General features: G+C 40.1%; 1 protein-coding gene across 1 annotated transcript in view; it reads right to left on the reverse strand.

Moving 5' to 3' along the window:
* Positions 1 to 20,068, reverse strand: part of GYS2 (glycogen synthase 2) — a gene marked incomplete at both ends in the record, with an annotated part of 39,738 nt that extends 19,670 nt beyond the window's left edge. The window contains 5 exons of the mRNA XM_080344402.1: positions 557 to 701; positions 6,636 to 6,821; positions 7,635 to 7,826; positions 10,585 to 10,766; positions 19,948 to 20,068. Of these exons, the coding sequence (XP_080200528.1) occupies positions 557 to 701; positions 6,636 to 6,821; positions 7,635 to 7,826; positions 10,585 to 10,766; positions 19,948 to 20,068 (826 nt within the window). The remainder of the gene's footprint in view (positions 1 to 556; positions 702 to 6,635; positions 6,822 to 7,634; positions 7,827 to 10,584; positions 10,767 to 19,947) is intronic.
* Positions 20,069 to 22,252: the final 2,184 nt, after the last annotated feature.

The raw sequence follows: 22,252 nt of genomic DNA on the forward strand, positions 1-22,252 counted from the left end.
AAGAGCTTTAGCACTGGAAAACAAAACTAACCTAACATTCTGATTTGCATATGATACATTTTGCTAAAATAATTTTTCTAAAAGAATATATCACTCATCTTTAGCAACAACCTCACACCGTAACAGCTGGTGAAATGTATTACAGAGATTCCAGCTCCTGCTTTCATCAGTTGACCTGAATATATTACCATCACTGGAAACCCTGCTATAGACAAAACTCCTGAAGCTGAGATGTCCCTGCAAAGAAAGCCTAACATCTATGGAGTTAAAGTAATGCTCTCCTGAAATGGTACTGAAAGCAGTTATTAAATGCTGCTTGTTTTCTTCTGGATTTACATATGCTACTAGAATGTGCTTCAAATTATATTATCTGCACTTTTCTTTTGAAAATTGGTTATTCTCTGTAGTGTAGCCAGACATATCTATGCATGTGTACTTGCTCTTCATGATTGTATACCTGTCTCTATGATTTTCATGATTGCATACCTGTCTCTATTATACTGAGGAAATGTAGGTACTCAGAGGAAATATAATAAGAACACAATTCAAGTCTTACCAGGATTTCTTTTAAGCATATGTTCTGCTTCTATAGCTGTTATCTGTGAGACTGTAGTGAACACATGGGCACAATGTACAGATGCCCGTTCCATACAGTACCGATGGTAAATCTGTCTCTCTCCTGCTTCCTTGTCAATGTCAAACTGTTAAATAATAAAAATAAAGAAAAAGACACCTGTGTGATATGCTCATCAGACTTATTAGCACAAAGAAGGTCTCTGATCTTAAGCTTGATTTCCCCAGAGAATAAGAATCACGTGATTAGGCTGTTCCTTTGTCTTTTTGGTTTTTTATCATTTTATCAACTTCAAGGAGTTTGAAGGAGCAAGAGAGATCTCAGTTCCTACATGTTTGTGAAGAAAAATGGTAGCTCTGCAATAGAGGGAGACCTAGATCGACGATCCATGAAAGGTAAGGATCTATGCTACCTGCTGACAGGTCATGTTGTATCTTGCCTGTCCTTGTTGCAGAACTTGGGAGAGCAGGGAAGTTGTTGGTAACTGAAGGTATAGGGGAGAGAAGAAAAAAGGAATGGAGATGAGGAGAGAACCTAGGAACTGGGTGGAATGCTGGGAATTGTGTAGGCAAGAGCTCAGTCACAAATCCTGAGGAAACAAAGAAAATAGGAAATGAGATATTTTCTGATGTTCTTCCTCCAACTCCACTGCTATTATTTGCTGCTCCTTTTACTTCAATTTGAACTTAATTTCTAGAGGCAACTGTAAGTCAAACTGCTAGATAAGACCATCCCAAATACCAACGTATTTCTAAATGAACTTTAAACCTTGCAGCTACCCCATTTTTTACTGAGTTTATGTTTTCCTGATGGGAAGAAAACACACAACACCTATTGAGCCTATGCTTAACGGTTTGAACATTCACTAGTGATGCCCACTGCAAAACCGCTAGAGCATAGCCTAAAAAAGAATAATGCTAATAGGGTGTCAATGACTACAATTAAATTACAATCCTCTTAGTCCTACATGATGTTTCATTTCTGGGAACAGAAGGGTTGTCCTCCTAAGGTCAACAGCGCTGGCACCAAATAGACCATGTGAGTTATAAGGAGAGTGACAATGACTCTCAACGAGATCTGTCATTATCACTGCCCAGTGCCAGGTGCACAGTCTGATTTTGATTGCATTTGACTCTGTAACTTCACTGACCATAATAGATTTAACCATTATCATAGGCTGGGCAGACAGCACCTTCTATAGTTAGGACTATCTGACCTTTGCCACGGCTGGTTGCTTTTATTGCTTTAGAACTTAGCTAGAAGTAAAGCTATTTAGACTGTGACTCTTCATGCTGAGTGCATACGTAAGGTTGGTATAGAACATATTTTAAGAAATTTCAGCAAATGTGAACCATTTCAGGGAACAAGATATAAGCAAATAATTTTTAATTTTTACTTAGGTAGCTATAGATACAGATGTAGACATAGATATCTTACAATTGTTTTGCTAGGAAACTTAAGTGCTATTATCCATTGAGCACTCTAATTTCTCAGTGGTTTGAAACCGCTGACAGACTGATCAAGTGAGATCTTGACCTTTGACTTCACTTACAGTGTGGAGTAAGAAGCCTCATTGTGTACCTCTGGGCAGGCTAGACAAATGACTCCAGCAAATAAGCCTTAGACAAGTTGAAGGGCAGGTTAAATGGAACTTAATTGATGAGACAGTGCAGAAGACAGATTTAGTTCACACAGCACTGTGCAAAGACAGCTGAGCTTGCTGTGACAGTATTAGCTCCAGAATTAGAGGCAACACAGGGCATGGCATTGTATTGAGCCAGTACACAGAAATGAAGCAGAACATCAGTGTAGGTAGTTTGCTCTTCACTCCAAACCAATGTTTCTGTTCAGCATTCAGCTCTGCTGTCTGAATGCTTGCCTGCCCTAGTTCAGGCACCTGTGAGCTATGTTCCATAGCATTCAGGTTCGGCAAGGACAAAGCAATATATCTATGAAGTACATCACGCTTACTTGTGTTTGCTGCTATCAACAAATGGGAACACTAGCAAAGCCACAAATAAAAGCTGCATCAAGAGAAAAACAGATCTAAGGCAGATTAACTCTTTATAGAGTAATTTAAGTTGGAAAATATGCTTAAGATGATCAACTTCAACTATTTCTTCCCTCAGTGACTTTTAAGACTAAAGACTTCAAAATCCACTTCTCTGTAAACATCTCACTGCTCCCAGTGAGGATCTTCTACTCTGTTAGAAACCAAGCAGATTATTGAAATTTACATGATGGCAAGGATTAGAGGGGAAAATTACCCTCTTATAAGGCCACTCTAATTTCAAAGTAAAACAGGAAGATCTTCCACAGGCATAACGCTTTGGAGTAAAACTTACATTTGCTGCAATTTAATTGAGGAAAAACTGCAGCTCATTTCTCTCCTTTCTGTGGATCTATGTGATAAATGTAGCATTTCATTCATGTCTTAAAATTTAGCATGTTAGAGGACACGATAGGTAGTCACTGAACTTCTCAGCGTGATATTCTGGTTAAGACAGCTAAGATGAACTTTGAATGCAGAAAGGAGAGAATATCAAGCAGTTATGGGATACTGGCATAAAATTTCTCTTGGAAATAGTGAACTGTCATTGAAGTAATAAAAAAATAATTCCAAATCAGGCATTCCTACTTGAAAATGATAAGGGCAAACTGCAAAGGATTTAAAAAAGCACAAGAAAGATGTTTTGAGAATGGAAAAGGAGGAAGGACTATGCTAGCTACATAAAGACTTTTCTTAAAGACAGATAAATTATTTGTCTGCATAGAATCTCTAAATAGTGATACTAGATCATGCTTTCATAAAGAGAAAAAAAGTATTATGGAAGTCAATGGAAGTTAAGACGAATTCAAAGTGGAATCAAAATGTATAGTTTTGATAATGAATAACTTTGTGACACCTTTGCATAAGTAATATAGATTCCCCTCACCACTTGAGCCTTACCTCAAGAGTAGATAACGTTTTCATAAGTAGTTTGTATCATCTCAAATAAAAGGTATAAATTTGACGCATTAATTTTTAGCTGAGGATTTTAGGAAGAGACTGAAATGATCTCTTCCAGTCTTTAAAACTGGTGGCACACTCATGTTCACAAGGTGATTCTGCAGTGGGATAAGGAACAGTCGAAGATAGGCCTGAAGTTCAAATTTCTTGTCTACCAATAGGTGAGATGGAAAGGTCTTCATTTTTAGTATAATCTCACTGGCTGCCATCATCACAATTATGTAAGAATTATTAACTTCAAACAGGTTGGGACTTGGGCCAAAGTCTTCCCTCATCCAAAGCTACTGACCTCACTGGCTTACTTCAGAGAATACATTTGTACCTTCTATACTTGTGCCAACTGGCACATATTGAGCTTTGCTAGGAAGGTGAATTAAAATGGTGGTGCTATTTCCACTCTGGAATCCAGAGAAAGAAAATCTCAGTAGCCCTTTATATTTCAAAAAGAGATCTTTCAACTCATATCTTCTAGTCCTGCTTATCTACATTGGTGGTTTAACATTGAAGTGGAAGAGTGCTGCACTGTGTGGGCACGTGCACATGTGTGTGTGAGCAGAGCAGGAAGGGCTGATGGACAGTGAAGGACAAACCGAAAACATGCTACAGTGACTGGGCTAACAGGAAATATTATGGTGAGGAATAACACACTGGTCACACCCACTCAGGGCACTGTGACAGGAGAGAGAGAAAAGACTATGAAGATGCCAGGTAAATATCTTCTATCAGCCAGCAAACGATCACATCACGGTTTTGCCTGTGGATCTCACTGTTCCATCCTCCCACATTGCAGAAAAGCCCTTGGCCTCAGAAGGCTGAGTAGTGGTCTCTCTAGCAGGTGTTCTAAGCCAGCTTTAGCACACTATAAGTATGTTAAGCAGTAGTGTAACAGCTTGGCATCACTTTCTCTATAAGCAGCTTTAAATGTCAGTCTCTCCAAAGAGGGCATAAAGCATTAAGGACTAGAAATCCACAAGTTTCCTCCCTTAAATATTATTTACAGGAGTTTATAATAATACTTTAAACGGATATATGTTTTATTCCATATATTCTTCAAACAAAAGCTGAATAGAAATTTCTGTATTTATTACATAGCTGATAGTTACCAACAGAACTTGTGAAGTTTTGCAGGAGGATGAACAGTACTTTAACACATAAAGGTGGACGTGTCATGTGTGAACTGTAAAAATTATATTAATACTGTGATTAGATTATAAATCCACTAAAATCTCTAAGTCTTCTCAAATGTAACGTCATTGCTTTTTCTTTTGAGTACACAGACAAGAGTGAGGGCCCCAAAGCTACCACGAAAGGAAAAAAAAGTTGCTTTTGAGAAAAGCAGACTATTTTGCCAGACTACTTGTAGCTCACCAAATTAACCAGAATACAAAACAAACCAAATTTTTTTTAGAATTTCCTTTACAAAAGCAAGGCAAGGCTCTGACATACTATTTGTAGCACCAGTTTGTAAAACAATCAGCATACTCTTTTTTAAACCTCTAATTTCCCATTTTAAATGCACACCTCCTTTTTTTTTTTTTTTTTTTACTATAGCTTCTTTACTAAGAAATCATGTGTAAGAATGCAAGGGTGAATGACTAAAGTTACTGCTGAATAGTCCCCACTTTCTCAAGTGTTAAATCTGAAACAGCATGGTTTCAGTTCTTTCAATCTAGCTCTCTCCAGTGAAAAATGCTGTGACTTTAAAACTAGATTTCACATAACATATATATTTTGCATATGTACACATAAGGAGAATACATGTCTGGAGTCCTGAAACTTGGGTCTGACAGCATGACTGGGTTATTCATGCTGCCTCATTAGTGCACCTAACAAACATATGTAACGTATCTGCCTTTGGTGGAAAAGAAGAAAAAAAGAAGATGAGTAAGGTGAGTGACTGTTTCCTTGCAGTACAATCTATTCTGTGCTTCTGAATAATGTCAGTAGAACACTAATGCTTGGGTCTTGTCCTCAATAAAAGCTGGGATGCAAAAATCTCTTGAACTCAGTTTGTCTGTAACCATAACAGAAATCCCAGACCATGTAATATACTTCTGAAGGTAGTGCTGAAGACATCTGGGTCCTTGAAATGTGGTTTTTGTTGTATTTTGACTGGAGAGAGAATAGTGAAAACCAAAACCACCAGCCAGTTTACAAAAATTCCAAGAAACAGATGTGGGGTTTTTTAACTCAGAAAATACTTCCTATATTTCCCAGTTACACATTAAGCCTAGGCTGAAAAACTGGAAAGTAGAAGGACTTACTATGACTTGCAAGAATTAAGAAGTTGGCTGGAGAGAAAAAAAAAAAAATAAAAAAAAATAATAATAAAAAAATATATATATATATACACACAATTCCAGAGTAATTTCAGCAAGAAGAGGGCTATTGTCTATTTTTTCTACTGCCTTTCATTAAGAAACAGTGCACCTTTCTACTGCCTTTCATTAAGAAGCTGCACCTGGTTACGTTGCTAACAGTAACACCAAAACTGTAGCATCCAGTACTTGAGTTGATTCCCTTTCCTGAACACAAAGAGGAAGATACTCAAGGACACTTGATTTGCAGTGATGTCTGGAGCTGTAACTCTCTAACTCTCTCTTAGCTTTAGAAAATGTCCCAGGCCATTGAAAAGAAGGTTAAGAATCTCTGTTAACAGTCCTGTCCTGCTGCAATATGGCTCCATATAACAGTGGACTGGACTAAGGCACTGACTTGACTGGAGGCTGAATGAGTTTAAGTACTCTGCAGTGCAATTCTGGTAAACCAAAGTTCACTAAAGGTACTACAAGTATTCTAGACTCTAACTGAGCTCTAGGATCTGTGAGATGACACAAAGATAAAGGCGCTCATGCCCAGACACCTCGTGGTCTTACAAATACCATTTGTTGCGCTCTGGAACGGATAGCCTATCACTCAGCTGTGGGTCAATCATAAGTGATCACACAAGACAGAATATACAATATATGCTGTAGCACAGTAAACAAAAAGGAGCTGGTAGTTAATTAGCTGGAAAAAAAAAAATAAAGTAATTAGAAAAATCTCTCTTACCTGGTCAAGATTGTTGTAAAAATCTATACTGGCTGCACACAGGTATCTCCCAAGCAGAGTCGCATGGGTGGTAAAAATTGTGGCAACAGGAAGTTTCTGAGATCGAGACAGTATTAAACCCACTCCTGCCTGCCACTCATGGAAGTGGGCAATTATATTGGGCTTGTCATCAAACTGAGAGGAAAGCTGAAAATAATCAGAAAGAACATACATGAAACACATACCCTGCTCATCGTCCCAGCCTCAGAAACCTCTTTTTTTCATGCTGCCTTCTATGTGTTTGCTTTCTCTCATATGATACAGCAGTACAACATTCTAAGTGGTCATATGTATTGATTCCCATCAGCCCTAATCCCTCACCCAAGAAGTGCATGTGCCTTACTAGTGCTGCAGAACAACATCATTCCTAGAGTGTTGGGGAGCTCTGGCAAGCACAGTCACTCTTCTTTCTTTCAACTTGCTCTTCTGCTGTTGAAACTCTTGTATGGGTATGAAAATCAAGAGAGCCTATGACAGACAGATAATTCTGCAAACTAACAAAGTTTCCTCTCTTCAGGTAGGCTGTGGTAGAGTGACATGTGAAGCCACAGTGCTGTCATTGATTCTTGCCATTTGCCTCTATTCCCTGTGCGAGGCAGTAACTAACAGCTGAGATATGGCTTGACTGGCTTTACAGGCATTTTGTGTGACTACTTGACTACCACAGCAGAGGAAAAGGGAGCTTGAGATCCTACCTGTAAGAGCATCCAGTGACAAATAAGAGAGTTGAGATAAACAGAAGAGCAGCAGATTTCACTCAGGGCTCCTGCTGCCTTCCACCCCACTCAGGGAAAATATTGAAATGACTGCTTAAGATTTGAGTTCTAAATATAAATTTGTTATACATCAGGTATCAACTTCCTTAAAATTTTAAAACTGGACAATAGGAACTGCATCCCAAAGCTTTTTGCCCTGATGACAAGGCTGAGGTTTGAAAATCTCTCGATTTAAAAACTGTACCTCTTTTAAAAACCAGGCTGTTAATGATCCAAAAATCACAGCATCATTGGCTTCTCGGTCATGAAAAGGGATCCCTATGTTGCTGACATCCCAAAATTCTCCTTTCCACCTGTCCAGATTCCAGGCTGCTGATCCTATATCGAACAGTAAGACATACGGGCTGCCTTCTATCAGCCATCTTCCAAAAAAGGCCTATGGGAAAGAAGCAACATTATAAGCAGAAAATGCCAAAGTGAATGAAAAGGCCAGTTAGCAGAACTACTTCATCCATCAAACCTTGAATGCTTTACATAAGGAATACGTGATCATAGTCCTACATACCTAGAATTTGTGTGTTTTCTTGCAAAATATACGGAATAATACTGGACCAAAGGTAGGAGTAAAAGGAAACTACGGTCTTTAGGAACATTTTGTTTTTAAGATGTTCATAGCAATGGCAACTTTATGTCATTAAAAAAAAAAAAAGAACAACTTAGGAAGATTATACTTGCTTGAATAATGAGGTCTTTGTTCTTATTGAAATGTCTATGCCATTTTTGGTTTAATTTCAAAATTATTATTTTATTTCAGTCAGATTTGTCACCAATCTTTTCCCATTTACACTAGATTAATGGTGATATATTTTGTAGAACAGGTGCTTGGGACTAGTATCTACCACGACATTTCCTCATTCTGTCCAAGAAGCACAGTTGATGCCCTTTGGCAGAGTGGAAGGATCAATCAGAAGGTATAACAAAACCTTAAAAAACATCGGCCTAAAATACAGCTTTCCTGCTTTATCTGCATCAGTATAGTTAAATATCTCCAAGAGTATTTAGAATTCCACTGATATAACCTTCCAGCCTAACCAAGAGAGTAGGCATAACTGTCATAAGGCAATGCAACACAGCTGGGCCCACACTATGGATTGTACAAGTCTGCACAGTCAAATTATTTCACTTTAATTGAACCATCAAAATAGCTGTAGCAGCAGAGATATATTAACCAGGAAGGACGAGGTACTATAGGGAGGCTAGTGCAGTTTATAGCTCATGCAGAAGAATCTTTTATGCCACTGTTCAACTTCTTTTCATCCACCAGCCCCTGGGACCTCAGCAGTTTAACCCAGCCCTGATGCCAAAATAGGCTGAATAGAGGTCAAGTTTAAAAAAACAATGAGTTGAAAGCTCTTAGATCTGCTTGCACAAAAAATGCAGGTTGCAACGAAGACAGGTGTGTGAAGGAGGGTCCGCTCCTTATGTACTTATTTCAGGCTACCATGTTTCTTATTCAGGAAAATGAAGTTAGAGAGCAGGGAGTCTGTGTGAAACCAGACTTCACCTAAATATGGAGTCAGGTTGTGGCAGGGAACACACCTGACCTGAGAAGTTTGGAAGTGTTCCTAGGTCCCCTGGTTTAAAGGGATCCATTGTGATGCATAAACAAAATCCAGACATAAGTGTTAATAGGATAAGCGCAGCTCCTGGAAAATAGAGCGTCATTATTAGAGATCAAAGCTATACTTGACGTACCTGGGACAGATTTGCTGCTATATATGAATACTCCAGCGGCACAATGCACATGCTAGGCTGGCAGAGTTGGCTGATTAAATTGAATGTATTGCTGGAACAGCATGAAGTATATATAGCATTGCAATTAATCTGCCCCACAAGCCTTCAGCTGTTTTCCAAACAAAACAGTGTTACACAGCTTGCAGAGGTATCTCTTGGTGAGCAGCAATATGGAAAATTTGATCAATCACTTAAGAAAAATCGATTAGAAATAAGAAATGGCAGTTGAATTAGGCCTTTTAGTTTGAACCTCAGCTTGAACAATGCATCACACAATGTTAGTGTCCCCAGACACTTTCTGAAGCAATGGCACACATACGTCCAACAATATGCTTCTACATAACATGCAATAGGGCATTAGATCCTAAGAACAGCAAAACTGCTGTTACAAAGGGAGATAATACATCGCCAGTGCCACAGCTGGTGGCAGTCCAATAAATTTATGAACTTCTACAATAAAGTGTGTCATGCACGTCAGCAATAGAACTTTGTAAGGATGCTTCCTTGCTGCTACCTCTCAATGCTTTTCACATCTGTTCGGCACACATAAGCAGACAGTTTTTCCTCCTGCTAGCTAGCATCTCTGAGGGACTCAATTCTGAAACAGAGTGAAGGTGAGTTCTAGATCTCTGATGAGGACTTTCAAGAAAGGAGGTCAGATTTAGCATGTGTTATGCTTGCAGCTTAGTAGCTTGCCCATTAATGCAGTAGATTCTATTCCTTTCTGCAGATCACCTTTATAGGAAGAAGTTTATTCCTAGTTTACTGCTGGAGAAACTGAGTCACGGAGAGGTTATGGGGTTTGACTGAGGTGACACAGAAAACACCGGTTAAAAACTGTGTAGGAAACACAGACGAATTCACTCTTTGTGCTGTGGCTTAACCTCTCTTCCAAGGCAACAGACAGCTAGTTGCATTGATCTGAGGAGGCAGATTCTTTGTCAGTTGTGTGTTTTTCTGAAGTCCACCTGTGGTTTGTCCCTTTTTGGCTTTTAAGTCAATACAATGCTACATAAGAAAAATTGTGATCTAGTGGAATGCTCTTCTCTCTTCAGCAAAAGAAAGCCAAATGTAATGTAAGGGTTCAGTCAAAGTAAGGTCATATTATATCTACTAAAATCTCACTGTATTTAGAGACTGGATAAATAAGTCATTAATCCAATTAAGCAGACTTGCAGATAAATGACTGTTAAAACCTGTAATTGGATAAACTGGTTCTTCCTCAAAAATAACCTTTAATGAATTGTCTCTGCTGTTCTAACAGAGGATTCTGAGCCTTTTGCATTGTGACATTGACCAGGACTGCTGTGTCAAGTGGAACAGCAAGAGCATTAAGTGGAACTGTAATCTCCTCAGAGTCAGCTTTGTTGCCCTGGGAAGCAGTAGCAGATGTGATTTACCTGACACCCTTGGCTTTTCATGGTGTCCATTGCCTTCTTAATTGCGGGGTTTGGAGGCTCACATGCTTCCACCTGAGTCTTCACATTGTGCTCAAAATAGGGACCAACCAGAACATAGTTTTCACCCCATTCATCTGCCGTAATTTTGGCTTTTGTCTGGATCACAGTGTAAATGCCGCCCACTGCAAAAGATCACAAAGAACAAAAAGTAGGAAGGGGCACAGGACACAAAGCTCTGGCATAAGATCCAACTCATCAGATACACCTCTAGTTAAATGGCTTCATATATTCAGATTTTAACTGAAACCCAGACTCTATCAAATAAATAAAAATAAAGTCTCTCAAATGGAATCTGAAATGGAATCCGAGCTTCAAGGTTTAATTTAGGAGTATGCACTGATAGCAGACTGCACACAATTCTTAAGCAACAATTTAATGTTTTGCTTACTCCTGGGTGGATTTTGAAATCTTTACATTCAGATTGCGGGATTCAAATCCTGTGGCTTATGCATCCAGTCTCCTATGCCTGATCTTGATTCTACTGAATCTCAAGTGCAGCCTTCTGCTTTTTTATTGCAGCATTTATAATTTTCAAATATATTTTTCATGATGTGGAAATACATGTGGTAAGAAGCAATCTGGCACCTCCAGCTTGTTTTACACAAACCACAGAGAGAAGCCGAGGGACTGACAGATTTTATTGGCAACAGACTATAAAAGACAATTCAAACCAATATCCTCACAGCAAAAGGTGTCATGTTCCACCACCACTCTAAAGAGCTGTTGAAGTCAGAATGAAGGTAGCCTACAATACCAATATAAATGTCTGCAGCACATTCCACAAAAATATTTTCCATTTTAAAAAGAAACACAATATTAAAATGTATAAGAGAATGTGACAGCAACACCCCCTGACAATTCAGTACAAATCTATCCAGTCTTGCACATCAGATGCAAGATTCACTTAGCTGCTCTGCCTCATACTTTTCCCATAGCCAGCACAGTAATTCCTTCATTGGCGGGACAGTCTTGCAAAGCCTTTGCCACAGGACCCACAGTGCCCAGCAGTGGGCATTTCACCACCACAAGCTCAGAAGAATCCCAGCACATGCTCAAATCCAGCAAATGGAAGGGAAGGCAAGAGAAGACAGAATCAGGGGCTGGGTCACTGCTGTACATAAGAGACAAGTTTAGCACAGATCCAGCGATTCTAAAGCATGGTAAGATAAAGGACGCTCACCAGGTACAAGCAAACAAGAAAGGAAAAAAATAGGAAGGGAATTAGTGTTCCTACTTAGAATTTTCATCTTCCACTGAATTTGGAAATGCTTGGTAATACACCGGGCAAGAAGACTGTGCCTTTATTAGTGACATCAAGATTACATAAGGAGTCAGCACTGCAAGTTGCCAGTGATTGACAATAAGTATTCCAGATTAATTTTTTTTTTAAAGCCACCGGGGTATCCAGAGGTGCCAATGCACTACAGCCAGCTACCCGGTTCTCCTTAAAAATCTGCCACAAACTACCTCTATTTACAATAAAACAGTTGAAGTTGCTCAGCACTTTGGGAAATTAGTTCCCAGATTAGTTAAACTGTATCACCTGACAACTATGGAAAGCCTTCTGCCAAGCCTGGTATCTTGGAGCTCTTAGGAACTGAATGACAGAACTATGTTTTCAATTGTGCTCCTAGGAAAGAAAGTATGCACTTAAAATCCTTTCCTTTACAAATATCCCATTTGTTTTGAACTGTGGAAGGATGCCTGGTCCTCCTATTTTTATGTTGTCTCAGGATTCTAGATATTTTACAAAGAAAAACACAGTTCCAATCTACCAGTTTGCTAAGTAGAATTATTACAATACATTTTTACAATAAATTATTACCATACATAGTAATTCAAGACTTAAGCAGACAAGAATCTTACAGGTATATGTTCATAAATCAAGCTCACGGTTCAAGAGTTTCAGGTAACATAGACATGGAAATACAGAAGGGCATCTATGCACAAGACTATTCTTCTCCTCTTCATTAGGACCAGAAAGCTAAGGAACTAATTTCTAGTCATCACACTATATGGTTGCTCTGGACACGGATTTTAAGAAATCTTAGGTACACTGACACTATATATTCTATATATATACTATTCTCTCTATGTATACTATATATTCTCTCCACGGTCCTCTGTCTGCAAGCTGAGACTACTTGAATAGCTTGGATTCAGATAAAAATATAAATTAAATCATAGGAGACAACTTTCAATCCGTAAAGTCATGCAGTCATGATGACATGTCTGTTCTTATGGGTAGTAAATATGTCATATGAGTGTAATGGCACTGCAATCCAACATGGATAAATAAGGGGCTTATTTTAGTCATTAAACTAGTTGGTTTGAATTGCCAGAAACACTGAGCTTGCAATAAGGTAAGATAGTTGTGCAAAGTAGCCTGGTGACCCAGGCAAAAAAAGCAAATACCTACTCGCAGGATGAAAGATACCAAGTAACATGATAAAGCTGTCTATGTCTTTTCCTGCTATCATGAGAGTGGAGAGCAGCCTCTTTCACGCTGCGAGGCATTTGATATTGCAATCAGCAAGGTAGCTGAGATTCCATGGTCACTAATTTTAAAATTAATAAGAAAGCTGCAGTTCAGGAGCTGAACAGGTCCTGGGAACTTTATTTTGTACAGCCAACAGCTGAGTGTTTCTTTTCACAAGGTTTTGCTTAGGATCACTATGTGTCCTAAAGCATGCCCTGCCAAAGATGTATGGAAGGCCTGTTCTGAGGGAAAGGGTACTGATTTGCCTGAAATGCCATGAAAAGTACTTAAAAACAAAAGAGTCTGTTTTACGACGCGAAAAGTCTTCAGAAGACAGCTGTGACAAAAACTCGGGGTTACCAGGTCCCAAAACTTGCTTTTGTCTTCTCTGTTACTGTGGAAACATGACTCACAAAGCACATCTTTGCATAAGCTTTAATTGACAGGGAGGGAAAGTGTGCAAGTGAAACTATGTGGAAACTGTTGGGCATACCTTAAAAAAAGAATCACAGAATTACACAGAATCACAGAACCACGGAATGTTAGGGATTGGAAGGGACCTCGAAAGATCATCTAGTCCAAAGACACTTTGAGAAGAACAGAGCAATGTCTAGAATAATGTATGGACTTCTGAAATTACACTTTTCCACAGCAAATTCGAGGAAGACATTATATATTAAGGGGTAGCTTACATCTGCTCAGTTACTTTGAATTCCCTGGAAATAACTGTGCAAGTAAACAATGCGTTACAGATTCTACTGAGTAACAGAGTAAGGGTCTACATATTCACTTGGAACCTAACAGAACTCTCAAATTACTTCCAACAAGATGGTAAGCCTCCTTATTACTTTCTAATATTATGTTTTTAGTCATATTGCAAACATACAATCTTTCCAAATAAAAGGGATGTACTGAAATCCCATGATGTCTCAAGTTTCTGTATGCAGCCCCCAAGGTATTGTACTTTTAAATAGGTTTTAAAACAAAGACAAAAAGAGATATAGATGCAGAATTGGGAGAGATCAGACCCAGAGAATTGGTTCAGTGTGACACAAGCATGGGCCATTAGCAGTAAAACACAGACACATGGCTAGCATAGTGTTCTAATCTCCACCAAAATTCTGTCTTTAAACATGTTAAGTTTTAATCATTTTAAAATGTCCTTGAGATAAAAGTATTTCTATTATTTATTTTTAAAATATGTTTTTAACTTTTCTAACAGAATAAGGTATATCAGGTTGAAAAGTAAATCAAAACCAGATCTTTTTACCCTTTTATTTCCTTTCCATTCTTCCTCTTTTTCCAGGGAAAAATGAACTGGCATGGATAGAGGGGAACTAAAAAGTTTGGGTTGGGAAAGAAGGATTTTGTTCAGTTAAGAGAAGTTTGACCTTTTTTAGTGATATCTTTAAAAACTAGAAGATGAAAACAAAATATTTTCTCAGCAAATATTTCATAGAATTCTTTTTGAAAGTTTGAATATTTTCATATCCACTACCACTAGTATGAATTTGTCTAAAGGAGTTATCTGCATTGCTACAGTCATCTTCTTCTTCTTCCACCATTTCAAGTGCTGATGCATTATTTCTTTTGTATATTTAAAATCCAAGCAGCGGTTAGAGCCCTCCAGGGTAGACATCAGAACCATCTAAATAAATAGTCTGCAAGTCAAGAACAGTCTCCTGATTTCATGTCACTACTGAGGACAACATTAGGCAGAAGTGGAGACCTAACTATGCAACTGGAGATCTCTGTGGAAGATCTAATATGTAGATGTGCTCTTTCTGCTGCAAGCTGTGATACGGAAAGATGCTTTTTGTCACCCGATGAGGAGGGGTCCACAACTTCCAGGACTACGCAGGAACATCACTGAGAAAAAAGGTCTTCTGGAGCTGCGATCCTCTGAGCACAGGATTGCCAAAACTTCTGAAAACTGCCAGAGAGACCCACCATTCATTTTACTTGCTCTCCTACCTGCCCCACATTACGGAAGGACGGAAGGAAGGAGCAGCAGAAACCAAGAAGGAAGGAGAGAGAGAGAGAGAGGAAGCTATGCAAGTGAGACAGAGGTAAGTGGAGATTGTCACTGATGGCTGAGTCCTTCCCCCACATACCTTTGCTACACTGAGGATCAAGGTGTTCCTGGGGCTCTTCAGCTTCTTTACTATGGTCTGACCTGGTCACTCTGTAGGCACTAAAGCTTTCCCGAGGACCATGGAATCCAAGAGAGCAGTGGGACCTCAGATTCAGGATTCAAATTGACTTCACTGCCACAATTCATAATTACATCAACTATCCTTTCACCCCTCCCCCTCAGAACGTGTCTCTGATCTACAGAGAAGGGATAAAATTGGGCTTGAGCTTATTTTTTTCTAATGTTTTGTTGGAAATTTATTTATTTATTGATTGATTGCCTGTTGAAATATCTGGGAACTGTTTATAGAATAAGGTTGTAAAATGTGTCAGGTGAGAAAAAAAGCATCTTCACATAGCAGATGTTTTTCATGTTTTTTTTGCTATGTTTGTGGCCAGGACTCATCATAAGATAGAAGTTCTCTAAATTCTGTGAAATGCTGACATTCCAAACATATTCTGAAATAATGCTGAAATTTATGACAGATGTCCACAATACAGAAGCTATTTCTGTGTGCATCACGCCCAATGCACAAGATTTAATTTGAGATTGATTTGACGTTGATATACCACCCCACTCTAGAAATACACAGAGCTTTGATGCTGTGCTCATGCCAAGTTTATGCCAGAACACCCCCACTCCCCAAAGTGTGTTAGTTCAGGTGTGTCACAGATTACATCATTCACCTTATCCCAAGGGACATTCATCATAGAAAGTTGTTTAACACAGAGGAGGCAAAACGCTGGTCCTACTGACTTCAGTGGATTCAGGATTTGATTTCCAAGAGTCCAGACTTTGACCAGAGAAACAGCACGTAGAGCTCTGCTCCAGGGAGCACTCAACCAAGGTTTGTTTTTAGCAGTCTTCATTCCAATAGGGATGAAAACAAAAAAATTAGGATTCATCTACCAGTGGCACTCAAGCTAATCTGCTCAGAGCTGAGTGATGATATAAATTGGCTGTTTGCCTGGCATTTTTAGGCATTCTTCTATTTTCTATCTAAAAGCTGTTAGTATTACAGCAGGAGATACTAATCTAAATACTACTGGAATGATTTCAAAGACATCTTTACAGAGCACAGACCAGATCCTGAAAATTGTCAGCCCTTCTCATTAATGTATTAGAAAAACCACTCAACTACAGCTGTTACAACTTAGAGAACTCAGGTTCTCCCCTGTATCCAGATTAAATACTTAAAGTTTCAGTGGGAAGAATGTCTAGGACTGCTGCCACTATTCCTGCAATGGCCTTTGGCTGCTCCCTGTTGACAATTTCCATCTGTGGGGCTTCAGACACAAGACCTGGACAGCTTGTAGCCACTTGGTTTGTGCTCCTGCCCTTAAAGTTTTTATTGGTCTTCTTGTTATGAGGGAAAGAAAACCTGTCTTCCTTTCCAACATGCACAGACACATGACCAGGTTTTACTGGAGCGTGGTGACTAGGAGAGAAGGGGGAGGGTGAAAAATGCTGAGCTTCCCCAAGATTACCACTGGATCATGTGGCACTACAATGCGCTGGGCCCCTGCCTGCCTGCTGTTTCCCCCTTCTGCCACAGAAACACAGTAGGTCTGCTTCACAGCACAGGTCTTGCCTGTAAGTGAGGAGTCAAAGTGAGGAAAATCGTGCAAAACAAACTACTTTTTTCTCATTTCTCTGGCAGGGGTCTTTCAATGCAAGATGATTTCCGTGTTGTACTTTGTTTAGATGGTAAGTCCCTTTTCACAGGGAGAGTGACAGTGGCAAATTAACCTTTTTTTATTTCTCATTCTCTCTTTCAGCTACCTTGTGTTTGCTTGCTCCAGACAGCAAAAAAGAGAAAGAAAAGTTGCCAGTGCTTTTCAATGTATGTCAGTGATTATCACTTAGCACAGGGAGCAGCTAGGACAGACAATATAAAAAGATGTAGAGAAGTAGAAAGCTCTGCCTAGGTAGAGCGTATGTTTAAATTATCTAGATGTAAAAAAATGAAAAGACAAAAACATAGAGACTCCTCCACTGTATCAGCTGCTGAGAAAGAAGTGATGAAACTCTGGAAATAATGGATACTTGTAGATGTCTGGGCACTGAATTCACACAACTGACTTGTCCTTCCTTCCAGGTGCATCTCATGCCTCAGTACCAACCAGCACCATCTCCTGCTTAGGGAAATTCCTGTAAACTCTTGCTCCCCATGGGCAGCCTGGCACATGAAGATCCTCTCAAAATACATTATCAGATGTGCTCCAATCTGCAGGACCCCATCATCATGCTCAAGCTCTAAAGGAGAATATATTTGAGAGGCTCAAATATACAGCTCAGCACCTGTAAAGTGTGGTGTTTACAGGTGTGGGACAGGCATCTGTGAGCTCTGGTGGTACGTTCCTCACAGGGAAGACAACTTTCAGCCTTACTGTCACAGAAAATGCAGGAACCACTAAGAAACAGTACTGGTCAATGAGCAAATGTACTCATAGCCAAGCACCTAGTGGTGCTCATGAAGTTAACACAAAGACTTGAACTCTCTCCTGTAGGCAGTGGCAGCTCTGCACCACAGCTGCAAAACAGCTTTACACTGAACTACTAGGACACACTTTTGCATTGCCAGAAAGGAAGAAAGAAACTTTCATGTTAAATGTTCAAAATTAGCTTGTGAGGCAATAAACCTAGATAATGCTTATCTTTCACTCTATACTAGGAACATACACGGCAACATTAAAACTAAAGCACTAAAAAACATAACAGTGCTAAATCTATGTGAGGTCAGCCTACTTAGGCAAATAAACAATTCTCCCTTCTGCAAAAGAAGGCAGGAGAAGTACAGTGTAAGCTATTATTTCCTAAGACTGTGCATCTTCTGTGATGACTCTCCCCGTATTTTGTGGCTACTCCCTCTCCTAAAAAACACAGTGCCTTAACATTTTCCAAGAGCCCTTCATAAAAGTTAGGCCACCAGGGAACAGTAAATCGACATGTGACTTAGACATTCAATTGTCTGGGAGATATAGGAAAAAAAAAATCAGTATCAAGAATTTACCAGAAAATAATAAGCTGAAATAGGCTTATTAAAGTGTTTTTGCACAAACGTTTCAAGTCAAGATTGTTTAATGGCAACTTTGCACAAAGATGTGGTTCTAATGAAGAAATTGTTTTCCATGACTAGTTCAGTCAGCCCTGTTTGAATATATGGGTTTGGTACGTGGTGTAATTCACAGCACCTTATTTTTTATACTAACTGAATAAATATTCACTCTCATAAATATTAATTGTCTCATAAAATGTGAGAATAATAAATTTTAGCTGTGTCAGTCGATTTGGCTTCAGTGAAGTCAAAAAGAGCTATACGGGTGATTAAATGATTCACTGCATTTTGTGAGGAAAGACAGATGAATCTTATTGTGTTCTACTTTTTCTTAAACATATTGTGTGATATCTATAACCAGATGACTCCATAGTATGGAGTTCAGAGATGTTAGCAAGAACATCTGTATTTTCTAGTTTTCTGCTGCCATCTGCTTGCCAGTGCCTTCCTTATCCTGCACACTGCAAAACTAAGTGTTGCGTGCTCCAAGTTCTGATAACAGCAAATTCACTCAAAACGATTGACTGAAGCTACTGAAAAATAAGCCCACAGAGATCTGAAGTGCAAAAGCTACTCTGTACTACCTCTGGGTATTGATTCTCCTCACCACCCTAAAAAGAGCAATATAAAATTGCACTGCAGTGCACATTAAAATACCAAAAGCTATCACAGAATCGTAATTCTAGTTTCACCATAAAGATAAACCCTAGCACTGTCTGTTCCTCTCACACACATTTCCTCTTTAGAGTTAAAATCTTAACCGATTACAGATCCCATCTCCTGACTAATCTATTTATCTACTAGGACAATAAGACAGATGAGGTCAATCATTTACTTGTATTAAGTAACTTTTGTAGCAAAAATGGAGCCCGTTACCCCTTGATGAACTACCCCTGGCTGAAAGGGGGTGATTTTATGAGTGAATTAGAAATGGAAGCAGAAAGATCTTTGCACAACAAGCAGTCTGCACTTTGCATGACAAGCTGTGTGCAGTAAACAGATTTTCAATCTGTACACATGCACAAAGCATGAAGTCCCTGTCTGGCACTGCCTGTGTTTGCAAAGACCAGTCCAAAAGGGGTTCAGCTGGCATAAAGACTGCTGGTCATTGACATCTGTTTTTTGTTCAGTGGTTTCAGTGCAGCTCTGTTTATTTGTACCTGTTTCAAATTTGGCCTCTTCTCTACACTGCCCTGGAAGGCTGAGGGAGACTGATAAACCACTCTGAATCTGATGCCTGTTTTACAACTCATTTTCACGCATTGCATTCCCAAGTGAATTTGCATGGAAGGTAAAATATAAATATGTACAAAGCAACATCTATGTATCCATACATCCGCACACCCAGGCATAACATGTAGATGCTTGTTTAAACAACCTGTTCCTGGTGGTGAAATATGTAAAAACACACAGACGTCCTGACTCCATGCTCATCCCACACAAGCACAAGCAGATGTAGCCCACACACAGCATGCACGGCTCCAGATGGATGCCACGTGCTCTCCTTCCAATACAACAGCTCCGCAGCCCACTTTTCCTCAATCACCCCTTAATGTTGTCCTTGTCCAAGCCTTTCATGCCTCCCTCTGCTCCAGTGAAAACAGCAATAACTCCTAAGACTGCTGTACAAACCTTTGTTGGTAACTTCCCAAGAAACTTCAAAGAGCAACAAATCCTCCACTGGTAGGTCTTCATCCTCCCACTGAGGAAGCCCATTAAGAGAAGTCATGGACAGTGATCTAGCCAGTGGCATCTTCTTCGGGTCTCAAATGCTCACCCCGCAGGTCGCAACAGTTAGCAAATGTCCAGTTAATGCAGCAGTTCTCTGCAGCTCTGGTTAGAGCAATCCGCCAGTGTGCTGGGCTCCAAGGAGAAAATTATTCAGATAGCTGGGAGCTAATGGGTTTAAACTGTCTGACCACCAGCATTAAATTGGCTCAGTGAAATCCTCAGGGCTTGAGAAGCAGCTGCTGGAAGAGGTAAGAATTTAAGACTGACCCGAGAAATGTCTTGATTGTTTTGGGGCAATGTCTCTTTCTTTTTCTCCTCTTAAGGAGAAGTAAAAAAATGGTTTTGAGCTCCTCAGACACAGCATTCAGTATCTACCACCTCAGGGACAACTGAAACTCAGTGGCTGTAAATTCAGCACTGCTCTGAGCAAACTCCAGCGGGGTGGATACTTAGAGTTCACCACCTGACCTGAGTCCAGCCCCTGAGTCCTCCCCTCGAGATACACCCTCCCATTAACACCCATGGACCTTCTCTGTCTGCTGGCCACTTAACAACCAGGTTAGTAGATTCATTCTACATATCTCTTAGATTACTCGCCAGGTTAAACACTGTTACCTATTCCTGTTCAGTTCATCAGTCTGTAAGCGCATGTTTACCTCATGCCTGTCCTCCACAGTTAACTCCAGCTGTGTTCCCAGAGCTCTGCATGACCTGTTGGCTTCATTCTGCTTTCAAGCAACCCCATAACCCTGAGAGCTTTCACAAACACAGCTGAAAAGGCTCTACCCCTACTTTGTCCCTCCTTGCGGTCCTGGTCCCTGATTTTCCACCTGGTTTCTCTTTTTCTATGCCATAGATCTTTTCTGGCCTCTGGGCCCAATGCGTTCTGCCCAGGTAAACTAGTGAGTAGCAAGTCAGGGGACATTATGATACTGTCTTGCTCCAGCACTGGGCTGCGATGCTGCAAGTGGTGCACACACATCTGCAGAGATGTCAGTCCCTAAGTTACAAGCTGAGATCCTTAAAGCTCCATAGAGCAACTGCCTGCTTGGAAGATGCTTATGTGCTTACCCGTCTGGTTGAGAAGCCAGTGCTTCTGGGACAGCTATGTCAATTGAATCTGATTCTGAGCTTAGAGCACAAGGTGCCCAAAATCCACAGGTCGGCAGTGAGCAAATCTCCAGGTGAGATCCAGGGCATCTCTGGTCCTGTGATGAATAATATTGCACCAGCAGGCATGGAATGTAGTAGCATAGAGGGGAAGGCTCTGAGCTCACTTAAGATCAAACAATTCCAAGGCAATTGGTTTAAAGACAGGCAACCCATCTGCATACAAGTCTCTTAGACATAATATAAGAGAGCTAAGCCTACCCCAATGGCTAACTATCCCCCAAAAGACTTGCTCTTACACTTTCCATGCCCTCTCTGCACTTGCAGCAGTCAGATCCATCCCTGAGAGAATAGATGCAGCTCACCAAACTAACCTATGGATGCAGAAAACTTTTTTGCCAAGTTAGGAAATAGAGCCACCTCTGGCAAAGAGCCTGACAAGAGGGGATGGAGCAGCACAGCCAGAAACAGGGAGAGATGGGGAAGGTGAGAGCAAATGTTGCCTCAGCTTTGCTGCTTCACCCACAGGCTGGGCTGAGCATCAGGGGAAAGAGGTTTCCCTCCTAGGGAAGGCAGTACAGCCTGCCCAGGGGAGGATTCAGGGTTTTATCAGCTGGCTGTCTTTCTGTCTCAATGATTTGAGTTGCCCTGTTTACCAGTTTATGAAAAAAAAGGCCTAGCTAAAAATCATTATTTTTGGAGCAGCTGTGGCTTTTACTACTTGGAGTAGGTAGAAAACTACACTGTCCTATAGGTCAGGGGTGTCAAACTCATGTTCACCAGGGGCCACGTCAGCCTCACGGTTGCCTATAAAGGGCCGAGTGTAATTTTAGGACTGTATAAATGCAGGAGTAGTTACATTTAACCTTCTATAGGTTAAAAATCATGTTACTTAAAAGAAAATAAACTAATATTTTAAGGCTCACATCATTTCTGAACCATCAAATCTGCCTGCATCACATTTACACACTTTTCCTGAGAAACCCCCAGAGTGAGTCTGAAAGCTGCCAGTCTCAGTCTCACAGCCTCACATCTCAGGTGAGGAGCCGAGAAGGTAAGAACAAGCTGCCCACAAGCCAAGATAATTTCACAAGCA

The sequence above is a fragment of the Nesoenas mayeri genome, assembly GCF_963082525.1.
Source record: "Nesoenas mayeri genome assembly, chromosome: 1".
Taxonomy (NCBI): domain Eukaryota; kingdom Metazoa; phylum Chordata; class Aves; order Columbiformes; family Columbidae; genus Nesoenas; species Nesoenas mayeri.